Here is a 21,473-nt window from a genome sequence, read left to right on the forward strand (position 1 = left end):
ATTTATAGGAGATGAGAAAATGCGGGAAAATGAAAATTTCGCGATTTCGATTTTTCCGGCGCCATTCTCCGTGAATTCTAAGATAGGTTTTGGTGACAGAATTCCAAAACTCAAAAGAGGTTTCTTGGAATTAAGGTAAACAATCCAAAGTCGGTGTAAATATATTTTACCCGAAAAACTACTTTTTGCAGTGGATGTCGGAAGAGAAAACTTCCTTCTGAAGAAAGATTGGAAACATCAAGAGAAATGGGTGAACGCGTGTGGAATCTTCGTTTGAAGCTCCGAATAGAAAAAGTCTTCATCGACCGTTCATTTTAGGTTTCTTGAACTATCAGGGTTTTAGTTTCGGCAAACCTCCGAGGATTGGAATTGGATGTTCGTATATCTCAGGGTTTCGCATCAAAACGCTTGTCATGGAAGGATAAAGAGAAGTTCTAACATTTCTCTGAAGATTTTTGGAATTAGTTTCCATCGTGTCTTTAAGTGCAAATTAGCTATTTACTAGCGCTCTGGCCCTAGGTTTAAGCGTATACTAATCGTGCTATAACTTTTATCGACTTTGATACAATCCTTAGCCTTTTCCTGAACTTTCTCCTTCATAAATTTATTCCATTCAATAAACACTTGTTCAGGTTTTCCTTCACGATACATCAAACCTAATCGTGAATAGGAATTTTATTCCCTTATTCTAAACTTAAAAACTTGGGTCTTACATTACTACCCTCCAAAAAGAAAGTTTCGACCTCGAAACTTAAGGTTCAGTAAAAAGTTCCGGATACTGTTCCTTGATCTTTTCCTTCAGCTCCCATGTCGCATCACTGGTGTCTTGGTTCCAAATGACCTTCACTAACACAATCTCTTTTCCTCTCAACTGTTTTATCCTTGTGTCACCAATGCTAATTGGCGGTGTCTCGAAAGACAGATCATCCTTCAACTCAATGTTATCAAGTTCGGTAACATGCGTCGGATCCGCAATATACTTCCTCAGTTGTGACACATGGAATACATCATGAATGTTCGATAGAAATGGTGGTAGTGCAATCTGATAAGCTACTGGTCCTACTCGACGAGTAATCTGATAAGGTCCAATGAACTTTGGCGTAAGCTTCCTTGACTTAATTGCTCGACCAACTCCCGTAGTCTGTGTAACTCGTAGAAATACATGATCTCCTTCTTCAAATTCTAGAGTTATGCGCCTCTGATCGGCATAACTCTTCTGTCTACTCTGAGAAGTTTTCATTTTCTCTCTGATCTGCTTGATCTTCTCGGTTGTCTGTTGCAGAAGTTCTGGTCCTACTAACAGATTCTCTCCATTTTGATACCAACACAAAGGGGTTCGACACTTGCGACCATACAAAGCTTCATACGGTGCCATACCTATGCTCGTATAAAAACTGTTGTTGTAAGTGAACTCAATCAATGGCAATAGGTTATCCCAACTGCCCTTGTTGTCTAATACGCAAGCTCGTAGTAAATCTTCCAATGATTGGATAGTTCTCTCAGTCTGTTCATCAGTCTGTGGATGATAAGCAGAACTTAATCTTAGCCTTGTCCCCAAAGCCTCCTGAAGAGCTCCTAAAAAATGTGAAGTAAACTTTGGGTCTCAATCGGAAACAATACTGGTCGGTACTCCATGAAGGCGTACAATCTCAGCTATATAAATCTATGATAGTTTCTCCACGTTGTATGTAGTTCTCACAGGTATAAAGTGAGCCGACTTAGTCAATCGATCCACTATTACCCAAATCGAATCATATCCCTTCTGAGTTCTTGGCAAAGCCACGACAAAATCCATCGATATGCTATCCCATTTCCATTCTGGTACATCCAAGCTTTGTAGCATACCTGAATATTTCTGATGTTCCACCTTTGCTTTCTGACAGGTTAAACACGCAGCTACATACTCAGCCACTTGTCTTTTCATTCCTGGCCACCAAAAATTAATCTTCAAGTCTTGGTACATCTTTTTCATTCCAGGATTAATGCTCAACTTGCTCTTGTGACCTTCGTCCATAATCAACCTCCTCAAGTCAGGATTGTTAGGTACGCAAACTCTATCCTTACACCGTAGGATATTGTCACTTCCTATGTTGAATTCCGGGTCCTTACCCTGAATTACCAAACTCCTTTTTCCAAGTAGAATTTCATCTTGTTACTGTTGGTCTCGGATTTCTTCCATCAATCCATTGGCGATTCTGATCATTCCGAACTTCAGTTCTCCCTCGGAAAATCTCACATCCAAGCTCAAATCTCGAAATTGTTCCAGCAGTTGCAGCTCTTTAACCATCATTGACGAGATATGCATCTTCCTGCTCAAGGCATCAGCAACAACATTAGCCTTTCCAGGATGATATTGTAGGGTAAACTCGTAATCCTTGAGAAATTCCATCCACCGTCGTTGTCTCATGTTCAGCTCCTTTTGCTCAAACAAGTACTTCAAACTCTTATGATCACTGAATATGGTGAAATTGCATCCATATAAGTGATGTCTCCAGATTTTCAGTGAGAATACGATGGCAGCTAGTTCTAAGTCATGAGTCGGATAATTCTTCTCGTGAACCTTCAGTTGTCGTGAGGCATAAGCCACTACTTTCCGATGTTGCATCAGCATACATCCCAAACCTTGATGCGACGCATCACAATACACCTCATACGGTTCCTCTGGTTGCGGTAGAACTAGTACAGGTGACGTCGTCAAACGTTCCTTCATCGTCTGAAAGCTAGTTTCGCACGCTTCGGTCCATGCAAAAGGTTGATCCTTCCTCGTAAGTTGAGTCAAAGGTCCAACAATCTTGGCGAAGTTCTCGATGAAACGACGATAATATCCCGCCAAACCGACAAAACTCCTGATCTCAGTCACACTCCTTGGCCGTTCCCATGCCAATACGGTCTCTACCTTTGCTGGGTCCACAGCTGTACCCTCTTTAGAGATCACATGGCCTAAGAATTTGTCTTCTTCGAGCCAAAATTCGCACTTCGAAGGGTTGGCGTATAACTCCTTCTCCCTCAGCACTTGTAAAACCTGACGCAAGTTCCCCTCATGATCCTCAGCATTCTTTGAGTAAATCAAAATGTCGTCGATAAACACCACGAAGAATCGGTCTAAGAATGTATGGAAGGTCCTGTTCATGTAGTCCATGAATATAGCAGGTGCGTTTGTCACCCCAAATGGCATTACCAGATATTCATAGTGTCCATAACGAGTTCTGAATGCCGTCTTCTGGATATCCTCAGTCTTTACTCTGATCTGATGGTAACCCGACTTCAGGTCTATCTTTGAGAATATCGCAGCTCCTCGAAGTTGATCCATCAAATCATCAATTCTAGGTAACAGATACCTATTCTTGACGGTTACTTTGTTTAGTTGTCGGTAGTCGACACATAATCTAGATCTCCCGTCCTTCTTCTTCACCAATAAGACTGGCGCTCCCCAAGGTGAAACGCTTGGTCGGATAAATCCCTTCGACAGCAGATCCTCTAATTGAAACTTCAATTCCACTAACTCCGCAGGTGCCATACGATACGGTGCAATCGAAATCGGCCCTGCTCCCGGTACGATGTCAATAGCAAACTCAATGTCGCGTACAGGCGGCAATCCAGGTACATCACCAGGAAAAACATCCGTGAAGTCTCTCACAACTGGAATATTGTTCACTTCCGGGTTCCCTTTACTCTCTAAGCTTAGCAATACGGAGTACTCTTGAGATCCTTCGTTCAAAGAGACACTAATGTGATTGGCAGATAGATACTCAGAAAGATCCGAGTCAGGAAATACCACTCTCTTCCGGTTGCAGTCCAAAAGACAATGATAGTGGGACAACCAATCCATTCCTAGGATAACATCTAGGTTCTTGAGAGTTAGGCATACTAGGTTAGCATGATAGACTCTATCTCTATATGTTACCGGACAATACATACATGCAGCATTAGCAAGTAAAGTTTTGGCAGGGGTGGTAACTATAAGATCGAAGCTCAAAGCAGTAATAGGAAGTTTCAATCTGGTCACACATTCTCTAGAGATAAATGAGTGCGTTGCACCGGAATCGAAAAGTACAGTTAGGAGATTATTGTCAATCTCACAGTCTCCTCTGATCAGACCGTCGACTCCTTCCGTATCTTCACCATCCATGGTGTAGACTCTCGCTTTAGCAGCAGGACGCTTTCCACGAGCAGTGTTAACGGTTGGTTCCGTCTTGGGTGCCCTGCACTGAGCGGCAGTGTGCCCCAATTTGTTACAATTAAAGCATTGGGGTCTCGTGTCGGGACAAGCACGAGCGTAGTGCCCCGGCTTTCCACACTTGAAGCAGGTCACCTCCCTGTTCACGGTCTGGTTCACAGAACCACCAGCAGTACCCGCCATGGGTCTATAAGATCCTGAGGCAAACCCTCTCCCAGCAGGACGTTGATACGGCCTCCTGCTCTGAAATTTCCCTTTGCCTTGAAAATTTTGAGAGCCTGACCTCATTGGCCCTCCAGTTCCCGCACGGTTCAACCTCCTATTCTTCATCAGTTCCACTTCTGTGGCTTTCTCAACCAACGACTGAAAACGCATGATTCCTAATGGCCTCACCGAGTCCTCGATATCCGGCCTCAGTCCATTAACAAAACGCTTACACATGTAGCGCTCATCAACGTGATCGTTGAAAAATTGGAAATTCTTCGCCAAAGACTCCAACTTGGAAGCAAATTCAGGTACAGACATACCTCCTTGACGCAGTGTCAGAAACTGTGCCTCCCGCTCATCCCGAGCACTAGTTGGAAAATACTTTTCCAAGAACGCAGTTCGAAAGGAGTTCCAGTTGATCTCCTCATGATTAGCTTCCATACTCCCCCTGGTGCCTCTCCACCAGTACTCAGCATCACCCAGCAGCAAATAAGTTGCCATGCCTACCTTGGCACCCTCAACAGTTTGCAATACACCGAATATCTTCTCGATCTCCTGGATCCAGAGATCCGCTTTGTCCAGGTCAGTACCACCCGAGAACTTTGGTGGATCTTGTCTCCTGAAATCATTCGGGCCCTTGTTCTGGTCCAGTGTCACTTCTCTCTGACGCTGATGCTGATCACGTGCCTCATCAGCAGTACGCCTCATAGCATTGTCATTTGCCTGTGCAGTCACAACTTGAGCCATAGTGGCCATCATCTCAGCTAGTTGGTTAGTGTTCACCATGTTCTGTTAAGTCAAACAAACAGTTAGTACTCATCATAAGATAGCATCTAACATAACTATACAATATGATTAAGCAAGAACTTCAATCAATTCTAAGTGAAAAATCGCTTGCAGACAATCAATTTTCACTCTTTGCAGAGTCACTGATGACCCTATTTTTGTAGTGTTTTTAAGGTCACTTCTTTGTTTGTTTTGAGTCTTTTTGTTGAGTCTCATGTAGTGTTTCATGCATTCTCATGCATTTTTATCTTTTCTTGAGTCTTTGTTTTGTTTTAGTAATTTTATAGTTTTATAGGGAGTTTTCTTGCATTTTAAGTTAAGTTTAGGACTTGCATGATTTTCTTTTGTTTTATGAAGGACCTCTTGTGCTAATGAGCTCTTTGAGCTTCTAGATTTTTCCTTGTCTTTATGGTTAAGTTTGCAGATCAAAAACTAAAGACGAAAGAAAGCCAAGAAGCTTGGAATTGAAGGAAGACTTAAAAGAGGAATTAAAGAGGAGTTACAGAAGCTGAAAAGGCTGTTCCAGGCGAGCTTGAGCGCCTAGGCGCTGGGAATTGGCGCCTAGGCGCTAGTACAAAATGTCGGAAGCCAGGGAATTGGCGCCCAGGCGCTGGTCCAGAGGCATGTTTTTCACATGCAATTGGCGCTCAGGCGCTCTGAATTGGCGCCTGAGCGCCCAGTCTCGTTTGTTTTGCTTATAAATAAGGCTTAGGCCAATTTCTTTTGGGAGTTAGACATTTTTACTCATTTTTTATCAAGTTTGAGAGTTGAGGAGAACTTTGGGGCCAAGGGAGGCTTCCAACTTGTATTTTTCTCAGGTTTTCATTACATTTTCTGCATGAATTCTCTAGCCATGAGTGGCTAGTTTCTTTTTTTGCTTTGGGTTAAGAGAATCTATGAAATTTTAGTTTGTTAAATCCTATCTCTATGCATGAGTTCTTGATTCAATCTTGTATTTCAATTCCTTAATGCATGTTTAGCTTTGGTGCACCTTTGCTATAGGCTAGATTATAATCAAATGGAAGTTTGTTATGATTTAGGGACATGAATTGAAATAGATCCTTCTATACTTGCTTCTAGGCATAGAGTAAGGGTGGGGTTTTGTTGGCCTGAATATACATGCTTATTTACCTCTTATGAATGTTTAAGTACACAAAGAATTGGGCTTATCTTTCAGTTTGAGAGAATTACTTTTGTGAGGAATCAACTAGTAAGTACATAGGCTATAACAACAAGAGATAAATCAAGGTTTCACATGCATAGGATAGGTGAACTAAAGTGGATTAGATGATCAACAACCCAAGGCAATTTTCCATCAATTGTTATTTACATCATTTTCAACATTGCTCTTTTGCAAAACCTTTGTCACAATCAACCAAAACCAATTTCTGAATTTTACTGTTTTAAGAACTTGCAAACTTTAGGCTTAAATCAACAATTCTCACTCACAATCCCTGAGGTTCGATATTTTAAAACCCGGAGGTATTCGTACACTTGCGAATTGACCAACAGTCACACAACCTAGCACAGAAGACATATTCCCCAAAGACTCCCGAAAGACTCGACAAGCTCTGATACCACAAATGTAACATCCCGACTTGACGACTGGCCTCACGGTAACAACACGAGTCTTTTCAGTGCGCTTTTTCCTCACTCGCGCACTTCCCAGGAAAACTTCCCAGGAGGTCACCCATCACGACATTGCTCCAAGGCAAGCACACTTAACCATGGAGTTCTTATCAGTTGGGCTCTCGAAAAGAAGTTGCAACTTGTTGTCATGAGTAGTACCAATCAAATCTCTTATGCCCTCCTCAACTGTATAGTCCATCCCTATACAGTCTCGGAATACCTCTTGTTCGGGTGTGAGATCGGTTCATTCATGTGCCCCTCCGCCTAGAAGCCTACCAGGAGCCGCTCCTTGTCCGTGCCTCACTGCACCGGCGATCACTCCCCGCCCTCGTCGGCCTCGGGCGTCACATTATGCACCCCCTCGTTTCCAACTCCCTATGGAAATGGGTTCCAAGACATCATCTGTGCAAGTATCTGAGGAGGAGTTGGATCCTTCGGAGGATATGGAGATCGCTTCTGAGCAGCCATTAGCAGAGCCCAGTGCACCATTGATACCAGACCCAGTGGTCGACCCCGACGAGCAGAAGGCTAAGGATCAGTGAAAGCCGCGGCGGAAGCTTAGAGGGTTCTTCAATCTGCTGGAGCCCGTAGAAGTAGATGAAGATGATGAGGAGTCCGAGTGACTTATACTTTTTTGTTGGGTAGAGAGACCGTTTAGCACCGTACTTTATTTATCTTCTTTCTTTGGATATTTCCTTTTCAAAGGATTGATGTAATCTTACCTTAAGGATTTTTTTTCAAACGATTATTTTTATTTTGCCGTGGACTAATTTAATGTCGAGGTTTACGACAATTTTTTTTTATTCCGCAGGTTATTTGGTTAAGTTTTCCATAGTTTCGCAATAAAAGAACCTTTGTCATTAATTGAAGATTAATAATTGAATCGACGAAAATTCTCTGTGAAAATGGGTTAATTGGTTACTGTGTGACACTCGAGAAATCGGGGCGTTACATCTGCGAAGCTTAGAAGAACGATGAAAGCAGAACTTCAAAAAGGAACAACGTTCATCATGAAACGAAGTCTGCAGCTTTAGAAGAAAGAATTAAGAACAAGCTTCACAGTCAAATCATCTGAAAGAAAGCAGAATGACTGAAGCATGAATCATCGTCTGAAAAACAGAAGAATTGAAGAACGATAAAGAAAGATTGTCCGAAGCAGAATGAAGATGACATAAGCAAAAGATCATATGAAGAATCAAGCTCACACTCAAAGCAAGGTAGAATGTCAAATCAAGTAAACTTCCCGTTGAAGAAATAGCCAAGAAATCTTTGTGTAGAAGTTTCAAAGATTAAATCTCAAGACCTAACACAACGCTATGAAGGAATCGTGGTGTCACTATCACATTGCCATATTTGTACACCAACGATAAAAGTTCAGACCTATGCTACCTGCTAGATAACAGATTACATGTTTATGGCAAAAGGTCTTAATCAAACAATACACACTCTAACACCAGTACACTTTGTACCGTTTGATCCAACAGGTAGAATCTCCATGAAGTACAAGATCTAACAACTCTAATCCATCATATAGAAGATTCAGAAGTATAAAGGGAAGATGTGAAGACTTGAAAAGCTAGCGCTTATGCTCACAAAGATTTTTCCATGCTCAAATCAATTAAGCATGAAAAGAAGCCTTAATGTTCATCACTCAGAGATGATCAATATCGTCTCCTCCAACATGGAGAGTTCATTTTCTTAAGAGTCAAATCCTTTGTAACTCTCTCACGTAACAAAACATAAAGTATACATTCAGAGTCAAACCTCGTCAAAAATACTTTATAATTCATGAACTTAAATGTATCTACACTACACCAGAAAAAGGGCTTTTACAGCGGTTTGGGATGCAGCCGCTGTGTAAACAAAAACACGGAGCGGATAATAGGCTTTTACAGCGGTTAATTTATCAAGGCACGTAAATCAGCACAAAACATCAACTGAAAAGCGAAAGCATAAAAACCTAAGGGGAACAACACCAGACAACGACCCCGATCAGCACACGGCCAGCTCGAAACTTCACCTTCACCATCGACCTTACACAATTAAAGTTGGATGAGATCCAATACAATTCGGTGAAATTTAAATATAATTTTTTTTTGTAAGCCTCATTAAACACGTGACATGTGACATATCCACGTAGGATCAGTAATGCCATTGTTAACCTGAAAATATTCGCCAAGTCTTCACCAGTCTAATTTCATGAAGAAGAATGAGTTGAAGATTAATGTTTCGGTCGAAATACATGGCTTAACTTAGGCAGCACTGCCAACCTTGTATGAAATTTCGACTAATTGGTTAGAGGGCAGTTTTAACGAGCATTTCGACTAGCGGTTTAAAGAAGCTGAAGACTTGCAAGACGCGTGGAAGCTATATATGTTTGATTAGGACACGTGTAAGGTTGTGATTTTTTTGCCATTAGTTTTCGGTTTATATTTTTGCCTATCACTTGAAAATTTGTAACTTCAATCAAGGTTCGTGATTCATTGCTCTAAAAGTTCATTGAAATGCTTAAAATCCAAGCAAAAGTGACTAATAGAAAATTCAGAATTCTTGAGTATGTATTATGCAAAACTTATGCAAATTTAGTACCAGTTTGTCACTTGTTCTTGTTTGATTTTTACTTTTTACTTCATAGCAACATTTTATACTTTATTCCTTTGATAAGAACTTAAATTTGAGCAAATTAGTTTTGGTTAAAAAACCTAAAAATTATCTAAATCCAGTCTGGTCATCATGATTTAGATTTCTTAATGTTTACTAAAAACTTGAATAAACATCCATGTGGTAAGGTTATTAGACCATTACCTTTTGCACCAAAATTGAGTAGTTTCCCAAAAACTAGGGACTAAATCCAAATTTTACTCGGATGAAAAAACATTTTTAAATTCTCCTATTACCCATCTTAGATTACCCATTTAAAAATTCATACCCTGACCCAATTACAATGACATCCGGACAATAATGTAAGGGTGTGCTCTGCTCGACTGCTATCTGTTAATGGATGTGGACCCAGATTGTAACTCCCATTCAATTAAGGTTTCGCAGAATTCAACATCACTCAAGATCAATGGCATTTTCAATGGGATGAAAACTGAAAAAAATATAATTTTACACTATGAGGATTGCATAATTATAGACAGATTATTAGGCTGCTGTCTAGCTAGATATTCACTGAAAATTGTAACATTGCTAATTCAATGGATACAAACTGCCTAGAAAAAAACATATTCCACATTTTTTATTGTTTTGTTTGTACATACTTTTATTGGTTTTTAAATTAAAGGGAACCTTTATTGGTTATATGCAAATAGTATAAAATATATTAGAATTAAAATACTCCCCTTATACCTCACTTATCTCATTTATCCTTCTGCTTTCCTACAAGAGTGATACTACTCTCTTTCTGTTCTAATTTATAAGAATCAAACTACTATTTCACGCCTCTTAAAAAATGTAGTTAAAGTAGTTGATAAAATTAAATTTGTTCTAAATTTATTTCAACTTTTCAAAATTACCCTAATTTACTTTTTTTTAATTTCTATTCATAATTGATGAGTTCTATAATGCAAAGAGAGAAAAAATCCAATTAAATGAGAAGAACTGAGACTTTAAGGTTGTTGCACAAGTATTAAGAAATAACAATTAATGTTATTGTTTTATTAAAATTACTATCTAACTTCTTATTATACCCTTTATCTCACTTATTAATTCTAACTTTTCAATTTTCTTACCATGAAGAGTACAATTGGTAAAGTATAATTAATGCTCTCTCTCTCAATTGTAAAAGTGTCAAATAAAAAGGAACAAAAAAAATGATCAATATAGTGTCAGTTATATAGGAACGGGGGAGTACTAAACTCTCACAAGAAACCTACGTTATTTACTATTTAGTGAGTTTTGAAGCAAAATATGGGACTTAATGGTGAATTTGATTGGATGAGAGACATTCTTGTGTTTCTTATTCTTATCTTTGGAAACATTTCTTTACCTGTAATCAACCAACACGAAATGAGGGTACATATTAAGAAAAAAAATTGATTACGAAAAAAAAATTAATGAAACAAGTTTTACATTTCTAAAACAACCAAAGTTTGAAATAATTAAAAAATTAAAAAAAAAAATCGTTATGGAGTGGAGGAGTATACCATAGCAGAGTATACAATTTTCACACAAAAAAATTCGTCAATTTCATCTTCTTCCTTTAATTAATCTTCTTAATCATACTTAGAAAATAAACAAAATGGAAATTCTCAAACAGGAATATCTCCCTCCCTTCCTTTGTCACTTTTTCTATGTGAGAATCTTCCACTGGAAAATGACCTCTTCATTGAAATTGGCCTCAATACACAATGCAACTTCTTTCCTTTATAGTTGATCTTGCTACTTTCTCCTAATGATTTTTTTGATGGACTAGCACCAGAAGAGCACCCTTCATCTTCTTCCTCTTGATTCATATGCAGCATATTAGCAACTGAAACACCACTTTGACAAGAATGGTCCATAGACATCGACCTTCTAAACGATTCACACACTTCATCTCTAATCTCAATTATTCTATGCCATCCCAAATCACTAAAAGCACGCAATTCAGCCTTTGAATCAGTTCCACCATGATTCATGATGCTTCCAAATTCATTGCCACTTGCATCAACATTTTGATTTTCTGAATTAGCTTCATTATTCATTGAAGGAATCTCCACTACCATTGGTGTTGCAACCTCAAGTGCTGAAGCATTATTGGAAGGGAATATGCAAGAACGACATAGTGGACAGGTAGAGTGAGATTTGAGCCAAGTGTCAATACATGGAAGATGGAAAGCATGGTTGCATTTTGGCAAGAGTCTAACACTTTCACCATCTTCAAACTCACTAAGACAAACAGAACAGTCCATTATTCCTCCAATAAAGCCATCTCCTTTGTTGAATTTATAAACTGCAATGGACTTGATTAGAGCTTCATGTAAGCCTGTGTTTGTAACTTGCCATGGTTCATGATTTTGAATGTCTTGCAATTCATCATTCTGTTCAGTGTTCTCTCTTCCCCTAGATTCTCTATGGCCACAGTACTTGGATATGATGACATAGTAACTTAGAAGTATAAAAGCAGTGGCTAAAATCCCAACGATTGCAATAACCACAGGGGAGAAATTTGGGCTTGAATCAACATCGCTAGGGTATTCAAAGGGTGGAGGAGGAGGATAGATTATGTAACACCATTGTGGACAGTACACGCTACAAATTCCTTGAGAACAGTCTCTGCTGTTCACATAAGGAATCCAGGTTTTAGGGTAGCCAAGGGAAGCCATGGGGACAATAATTTGAACACACAAGAGGTTTTAAATTGCGGTTGCGCTATCTGTGGTGGTTGGATTGGGTTTCTTTGTACTGCGAAAAATTGTGAATAAATTAGGTTGCCGTGGCCGAAATCACGGTCGCATTGCAGTTCCGGAAACCTCCAAAACCTTGACGTGGCCGAATTCAATAATCATGGTTCAAATTTAGTTTTCCTTCTTCGCCTTCAGAGAAAAGAGAGAAATTTTGATAATTAGTGCACTACAATAGAACTGGACTTATATATAACTTTGCAGGGAGCAGAAATGTTATAGATAAGCTTGTGCAATAAGCTAACATTCAAAAGAATTGTATCTGACATTATATCCTGGAAATTAATGTGAGAACCAAAATTTGATAAGAAGCATGGGTGCAAGAAAAAGAGGATTTCTATTTTTATAGATTATCCTTGAAAGAGAAAGGAGTAAGAAGAGGAAGAAGACAAACTTGGCAGAACACAAGTAGAAGGGAAGATAGAAAACGTGAGAAAAGGGCCTAAAAATAAAGCAGGACAAAGACCAGGAAAAATGAAGTTCTTACTCTAAATATTCTTTTCTATTCTCTAGCTAGCTACATCTTTCTTGTGCTTTGTTAAAATTATTTGATGACTAAGGAGGTGGTTGATTGGTGTTGAAGTTGGTTGGGAATTTATTAAAATGATCAATGCTTTTCTTGCTTTAATTTTTCTTGTCCTATCGGCCAATTGCATGAAGTTCAAGTTCTTCATGAAGAACTTAATAATAGCCATACAGTATGTGTGGAGCTAATTTTGCCGTCAAGTTGGTTGTACCTCACAGATCAAGTGGCGTTACGCTAAAAGATATTTCTGGCCTTTTTGCTATCAATGCATTACTTAGGCTATCGTTGGATCAACATACTCTCGTGTAAATTTTATTATTCTTTTGTGCTAAGATTTTGTGTCTATTTCTTTCTTTATTGATCCATGATAAAGTTTGGGTTAAATAATTCATCATCCAATCACATTTGAGATAAATGAGTTGGAAATAGATTAATAAATAAAATATAGAAATTTCAACTCACTTATCTCCAATGTGATTGGATGATGGGTTATTTAACCCAAACTTTATCATGGGTCATTTAGACAACCTCACAGACAAATGAGTTGTCTAAATGACCCATAATAAAGTTTGAGTTAAATAACCCATCATCCAATCACATTGGAGATAAATGAGTTGAAAATAAATTAATAAATAAAATATTGAAATTTCAACTCACTTATCTCCAATGTATTTGGATGATGAATTATTTAACCTAAATTTTATCATGGGTTATTTAGACAACCCTATACGAATTTAATAACTCACTTATCCATATTTAATACATACCTAAAAAAGCATATGTAGACGAATTTTTTTAACTTGAGATGACTTAAAAAGAATTTTTACATGAGAGAATCCCGATGAAAATGCATCAATTAACAAACTCTTAAAAAATTCGACAAGATGGAATGAAAACTTGTGCAGTATGGTGAACTCTTGAGTGTAAATAGTTCACAATGTTCGTTGGCAAGGTAGCACTTTTGCTATTTATAATAAGATGAGTTGGAAATAGATTAATAAATAAAATATAGAAATTTCAACTCACTTATCTCCAATGTGATTGGATGATGGGTTATTTAATCCAAACTTTATCATGGGTCATTTAGACAACCTCACAGACAAATGAGTTGTCTAAATGACCCATAATAAAGTTTGAGTTAAATAACCCATCATCCAATCACATTGGAGATAAATGAGTTGAAAATAAATTAATAAATAAAATATTGAAATTTCAACTCACTTATCTCCAATGTATTTAGATGATGAATTATTTAACCTAAATTTTATCATGGATTATTTAGACAACCCTATACGAATTTAATAACTCACTTATCCATATTTAATACATACCTAAAAAAGCATATGTAGATGAATTTTTTTAACTTGAGATGACTTAAAAGAATTTTTACATGAGAGAATCCCGGTGAAAATGCATCAATTAACAAACTCTTAAAAAATTCGACAAGATGGAATGAAAACTTGTGCAGTATGGTGAACTCTTGAGTGTAAATAGTTCACAATGTTCGTTGGCAAGGTAGCACTTTTGCTATTTATAATAAGATATGGTGCTTCGTTGTCTCTCCTCAATGCAACCTATCGATCTGTATGGGACTGTAGCCCACTAGAACAGCCATATTTGCATGTCCCAATTGTTACTAGTTAGTATACTTCTCATCTACAACCTTTGTTAAAGAAATTGTTACTGTATATTATATAAATTTTAAATATAATAAAGTTTCATTTAATTGAATACAACTTTTTATTATTTTATAGTATTAAATTTATCTATTATTGTATCAACAATAAATTTTTAAGCAATTAACTAGTAATTTTTTTTTTCAAAAAAAATAAACTAGTAATTTTTTGAGAATGTCATCTTCAATCTTGCTACGAAACCGTGTCTTAACAACTCCCATTAGAGAAAAAAGTCTACGGAAATATTGTTGTTTTTCAATTTTTAACTAAAGTCTGATAAAACTCAAATAAACTAGACATTTATTTATTTATAGACTATATAAAGTGAGAGTTTTTGCAGCCTTGGGGGTAAATCTGTCAATCAACAAATAATTTCAAAGACTATGAAACTTGACAATGGATATTTTGGTAAAGATGCATTTTATTTCACTTGGATTGAACCTCAGCCGTCCATTTCATAGCAATCTCATTGTCTTTCTACATTCTCTTTTTTCTTTGTTTTTGAAAGTGTCTTTCTACATTATCAAATGCATTCACTAAATTTAATTGTAAAAATCAATGTGCATTCATTCATATGGGGTCCTAAAAAACCTTTGTAAAAACCATGGTTATTAAAACCGGATCGGACCGGCCGGTTTGACCGTTGTAACCGGAAACCGGACCTGTGACCGGTCCGGAACAACCACAGAACCGGGCGTCTTGAAAACCGGTGGGGAACCGGAAAACCGGGCAAAAACCGGTCAACCCGGTCAAAACCGGCGGTTTGGACGGTTCTGGCGGTTCAGGAAAAATTTTGTTTTTTTCAGTTTTTTTTTATCACGATAAACGCAGGCACGGAAATAAAAAGAACTTGGAAAAAGATGGAATGCAGATATGAAAGTATGAAAACAAAATCTTGTGCAAGAAAGAACCCAAAAGATGAGAGAAGGTTGATTTCTATGTTGTTCACTTTTCTCTCTACTCAAAATCTTGTGCAAGAAAAAACCCAAAAGATGAAAGTATGAAAACAAAATCTTGTGCAAGGTGGGAGACTGTTTGGACGGTTCTGGTGTTTTGTGGCTGCAGCAAGGTGTTGGCAGTTAACACTTGAAATTAGAAATAATAGGCATTAGGGTTTTGTTGTGTCTTTTAAAACACATTGGCCTTTTTTATTAGATGTGAGAGCATTTATTGGGCTGCATCTTTTTTTTTTTGACGTTTTTGCTTTTTTTTTGTTACATCGGAAAATAAACAACAACAAGAACAACTACAACGCAGCCAAACGATCCCTCATAATGAGGGTTTCAAGCTCCATAGGCGGAGTATCTAGCAGACAAAAAGGCAGTTCTGGGTTCGAAGCTCCTCTTTTGGCTAACCAGTCAGCAGGCATGTTACAATCACGGCTGAAGGCACTCAAAGAGACTCTCCACGGTCTATCTAATAACTGAATAATATCATCCAAGATAGGGAGGAAACGTCTGCTGTCAACCTCTCCCAAGGATTTTAGAAGCTCACCACAATCCAAATTGCAAATCACATCTCTGAAGCCTGCATCCCAAGTTATCTGTAATCCTATTTTCAAGGCCCAAGCTTCTGATAACAGTGGGTTCCCTCCTGCTTGGAAAGCCTGGAAACCTCTCACCCACTGCCCTAGCTCATCCCGCAGCAACCCTCCTGCCCCCATACAATGCTCATGGCTTCGATAGCTACCATCCACACACAGACTAACATAACCCGTTGGTGGCAGCTTCCATCTACTGCAGAGCCACCCTACTTCCGTCGGTTGAAGGCCTCTATCCATGGCTTTTACGGTATCATCATGCTCATGGCAAATGCGCCGCCATGCTTCTTGGAGGGGCCAAGGAGATGGTTCAAAAACCATGTTGTTTCTCCACTTCCAGATTCCCCAGAGGCAGAGCATGAATTCCACGCCGTGCACCCCCTGAGCTTGACGCCGCACCCAATGTCTGTAGTCTTGAGCTAGAAAACCCGGCCACCTCAGGGCTCCTGCCATTCTCCAAATTTCCCTGGAGTGTGGGCAGTCTCTAAGACAGTGGATAATGTCTTCCTCCATCGCTGAGCACCTTCCGCAGGCCGGTGAGTCCGTCAAATTGCACTTGAAGCGATATTGGTTCACTTGAATAGAGTTATGCATCACCAACCAGATAAAAAGACGCACTTTCTTTTGGGTTCTTTTGACGTTTTTGCTGCACCTCTTTTTTTCTTGACAGGTTTTTTGCTGCACCTCTCCAATAAAGTGATTAACAAAAAATAAGTATATTCTTAGTTATTGAATATATTAATATATTATACCTTAATTTTGAAATCAATCCTACAAAACAATTAGAAATCAATTTGAACGTACTGTTCAAAAAAAAATTGAACGTAAGGTGTTTAAAGTAAACATAAATTAAATTTCTCAATCAAGACATATAAATCAATTTAGTTGTTGTGGTTGGAAAGTTAAATGTTGATGCACTAAGTTATCTAGTGTTATTTTTAACCTACTATTTGGATTGTGTATTTTAATTATGTTATGTAGTTTTTTTTTTATGAAGTTATGGATATTGTCTTTTTCTTCAATATTATCTTATATATTTATTTTAAAATGATATTATTTAATTTATTGCGGTTACACCGGTTGGACCACGGTTCAACTGCGGTTGAACCAATGAACCTTGAACCAGTGTTCTCACCGGTTTGATCACCGGTCCGGTTTTAATAACCTTGGTAAAAACCTTCAATATTCTTCAGTTTTTTTAAACCTTTCATCTTCTTCAAAGCTTAAACTACATGTATAAATAGCTCTTTGCTCCATACTTTTTTTTGCCAGTTTTCTTACCTTTATCTTTGCTTTTTATTTGGTTTATTGTATATTCGGTCATAGGCATTTCAAGCTTGATCAAACTCCCAAATGGTGAATGACTTTTCATTGTAGTTTTTACTTTTTCTTCTATTATATCATTTCTTGGTCTTTTGCCAATTTTTTATTAGATTTGATCGATGATTAGTCAAGTTGGTAGGTAAGTTATGTTAAGCACTTGATTGTAGAGGATTAAGATTTAAATCTTTGGAAGTTGATGATTGTTGTATAGTCATTAATTGGTTAGTTCGCGTGACTACTCCAAGTAGAGGTAGACTAAGTCAATAGATTCAATATTGGAGAGTCTTAAGTATTCTTTCGGAAGTTATGAAGTTATGTGATTTCGTGCTAATTGCACTAAGAGACTAGACTTGATGGATTATCGCCTAGTTAGACTCTAGAGGTATAAGTGTTGATCAAGCAAAGATTTCGGATTTCAGAGAAACATGTTAAGTTTGACAACTAAAAGTTACTAAGTTGAATTGAAACCTTAGGGATTAAGATTGACCTTGAGAGTTGAGAATTTAGTGTGAATACGGGATTTAATGGTTTTAGTTGTGACCATCGCAGCTAAACCTTTGAAGATTGGAGATTTGGGTATGAGTTTTGGGTTAAGTCCATCAAGGTATAGTATAAGAGTGATCTTGAAGTAAATGAATTTTGAGTTGTGTAGAGTGTTAAGATTTGTGATAAGTTGATGATTTGATTTGTAACTAAGAGAAAGATTGGTTTGATGGTTAGAATGGAGATAGTGACGAAAAAGAGATGACGTTAATGGATAGTTAGATTTTAAGATGATCATTTGCTTATAAGTTGTTGATCGATTGATGTTGATTATGAGGTTGTTTGTAAGGCCCAAGTTTTTAAACTTATGCTAAGTGAATAAACTTCTTATTCACGATTAGGGTTGATGTAATGAGAAGGGAAACCTGAACAAAAGTTTATTAAATGAAATAAATATATGAAGGAGAAAGTTCAGGAAAAGTCTGAGGATTGTATCGAAGTCGATTTAAGTTATAGCACGACTAATATTCGCTTTAAAACCTAGGACAAGAATCTTAGGAAATAACACTATGTTCCACCCTTGGAACATTGTAGGATTTTAGTCCAAAAATCTTCAGAGAAATGTTAGAACTTCTCTTTTTCCATATATCAAAATCGTTTCGAGGCGAAACTCTAGGATCTACGAACGTCCGATTCCAATCATCGGAAGTTTGCCGAAACCGAATCCCTGGTATTTCAAAACCCTAGAATCAACCGACAATGAAGACTTTTTCTATTCAGAGCTTCAAATGAAGATTCTACACGCGTACACCCATTTCTCTTGATGATTTCAATCTTTCTTCAGAAGGAAGTTTTCTATTCCGACATCCGATGCAAAAAGCAACTTATCGGGTAAAATAGTTTTATACCGACCATGCATTAGTTGCCAAAAATACAAGGAGACCTCTTTATAGTTTTGGAATTCTTTTGCCAAAACATATCTTAGAATTCACGGAGAATGACGCCGGAAAAATCAGATTCGCGAAACTTTCATTTTCCCGCGAATTTCCATCTTCTATATATAGCAAGCAAGTGAGAAAAAAACACAAAACTCCTCCATTTTTCTCTCCAAGGCCGCGAGCTTCAACAAGGAAGAAGGAAGAAGAGTTTTTCTTCATTACTTGCTTGATCGTTGATCCGTTAGTTGCTGCTTCAAGGTTTCGAGGTATAGTCGCTAATCCTTACCTCTGATCGCTTTTTCCATTGCTTTTCTGTAGACTTTTCTTAGCTGATAGTTTTGAGGTTTTTTGCAAAACTATCCTGAATATTTCATTTCTGATTCTAAACCTCTTCCTTATGTGCCCAAGATCACTTCTGCCGGATTAGATTTTCCGTTATGCCGCCGGATTTCCGCCGGAATCAATTTTAGCCTTAAATACCCATTTTTGGAGTTTTTGGAGTAAAGCTTCAACCTTTAGGCTGAAAACTATCGCCTTAGCTTAGTGCTAGTAGGATTAGTTGTCATAAACGTCGTTGGTGACGTCCCTGCAAAATTTGGTTTTTGGGATTTCAGTTTTGAAATTTCTAAGTTAAAAATCATGACCAAAATACCCCTGCGACAGTTTTTGATCCGATAATTTTTCCGAGTTCAGAATACCCTTAGTTACGGCTAATGAAAGCATAGGAACCAAGTTTGATCGAAGAAAAATCGAGTTCCCCAATTACCAAAAGTGGCCGAACCTATTAGGGGGGGAGGAGGAAAATTTCCTTTTCCGAAAACTTGTCCTTTCGCGCTAGATTATCGTACCTCGGAGTATGAACTACTTCGAGTAACCTTAGTAAGTATCGATAGCTTAGTTTTCGATAGATTCTGATAGTATTTCTGTGATTTTGCTTTAAAGGAGCTTTTGAGGAATTTCCTAAGGAGCAACGCTTTGCTTGTGGAAGAGTTTGAAGTTCACCCTGGAGAATCTACAGGTGAGGGCTTCTCACTGAATCTCTAGATAATGCTTAGGGTCGATGCTTCGACATTGTTTACTGTTTATGCACTTGTTTGTGTTTGATTGGAAAAACGTTTTCTGAGGCTTCGGCTGACAATGTAGATGATTCATCTACTGAATTCTTTTGAGATTGAATTTCATGCTAAGTGCTAATTGGGTAATTTAGGATGTGTGGTGCATGCCTTATATGCTAAGTGCTATGTGGTTATTGCTTAATATATTGATATATGACATGTTGATTGATTGTGCTGAGTTATTTATACTTTTGCAATGAAATCTGAGTTTCTGAACGGTGAGAATAGCGGGCAGGTCATGCCGATTTTATTTTGAGAGTCTTGAGAAAGTTTGATAGGACGAATGAGATTCGGACCTTGTTATAATGTTTATGGATCGAGACATTCTCTGGAGTCATTTGGGGATTAGGAGATCCCGAGAACTGATAGGATTTGCGATAAGACTAAAAAGATACTATTTTGTAAAGAAAACTCATAAGACATTAAACAACCTCTAAATCTTTAAGTAATGATAACAAACTCGAAAGGAAGCTTCGGATGCAAAATCTTAGTTTTGGAAAACGAGAAGTGTCGTCGAATCCGAGTGTTGAGAAAATTGAGAGGCGTTGAGCATGTGTTGTTGTTGTGCTGTTGGAGCAGCGTTTGTTGTTGTGCTGTTGGAGCAGCTATGTTGTTGGGCTATCCTGGGGATAAGTCCGGGAAACCGTTAGTTTCCGAGAGTGTGATACTCTTTGCTCGTTGAGCAGTTGTGACCATCGGATTGAGATGAGTCGGATGATTTGGAGATCATCATGAGTTACTATGTTGTTGTGAAGAAGTGTCTTTTGTCGCAGAATCGACTTTACCTTAGGGTAAGCTTTTAGAGACATTAATTTAGCTAGAACACGTGGCGACATGTCGAGTGAGGTCGGAGACGTTGTTTGGCTAATCACTGCATTGCATGCACTCATTAAGTGGTTTAAACACGGCGAGATACCGGACCACGGCGGATTCCAAAATTGGTTATAAGACCAGGATTTCCGCGTAAGAGCGCTGCTAGGTGACTCTTAGTAGCAGACCGAAATGGCAGACCTACGGGTTATGGCTGATCTGGCTACCTTGGTTTGGTGTAAGAGACACGCGGGCAGAATGGTCCCACCGTTGCTGGTGCTAGGATTGATCCGGTTGATGTCCATCCCAGAGGCACGCGAGCAGAATGGTCCCACCGTTGCTGGTGCTAGGATTGACTCGTTTGATGTCCATACCTATGTTTGGTGTAAGAGGCACGCGGGCAGAATGGTCCCACCGTTGCTGGTGCTAGGATTGATCCGTTTGATGTCCATCCGTTCCGGATTGCATGTTGGTTGACTGGGTTAACCTGCATATCATTTCATGCAACATGCATACTGACTTAGTTGAAGAGTGTGATTGATATTTGATAATCTTACTTGGAACATGTTAAATGTTATTGTTGTTGTTATGTTTTGTGGAATATGCAACCCTAGGATGTTATCCCTAGTTATAAGCCTAAGCGGCTATTTATTATCTGTACCTATTGGGTTTAATATTTACATAATTCTTTGGAGTTGACCCTCGCGTCTTCTGTGTGTGCTTTGGCGAACAAACGCCCTTTGTCAGTTGTCTTTGGCGGGCTGATTCATGATGGTTCATCCTTCGGGAGGAACTAGGGTTGAGATGCGGGCACTGGAGCGCATCGCGGTTGCGAGAGGAGGACGGATGGTGTACATAGACTAGGTCGTTCTGGATTTC

The 21,473-nt window shown here is 38.3% G+C and overlaps 2 protein-coding genes across 2 annotated transcripts; both read right to left on the bottom strand.

Annotated features, from left to right (window-relative positions):
- Positions 1 to 10,977: 10,977 nt before the first annotated feature.
- LOC130716230 (RING-H2 finger protein ATL52-like) lies at positions 10,978 to 12,724 on the bottom strand. Its single transcript, XM_057566435.1, has one exon. It carries the CDS (start codon positions 12,103 to 12,105, stop codon positions 11,050 to 11,052), a length of 1,056 nt encoding a protein of 351 aa, XP_057422418.1. The 5' UTR covers positions 12,106 to 12,724; the 3' UTR covers positions 10,978 to 11,049.
- Positions 12,725 to 15,631: 2,907 nt separating this feature from the next.
- On the bottom strand, positions 15,632 to 16,438 carry LOC130712635 (uncharacterized). The gene has a single exon (XM_057562457.1). It carries the CDS (start codon positions 16,436 to 16,438, stop codon positions 15,632 to 15,634), a length of 807 nt encoding a protein of 268 aa, XP_057418440.1.
- Positions 16,439 to 21,473: the final 5,035 nt, after the last annotated feature.

The sequence above is a fragment of the Lotus japonicus genome, chromosome 4, assembly GCF_012489685.1.
Source record: "Lotus japonicus ecotype B-129 chromosome 4, LjGifu_v1.2".
Lineage (NCBI taxonomy): Eukaryota > Viridiplantae > Streptophyta > Magnoliopsida > Fabales > Fabaceae > Lotus > Lotus japonicus.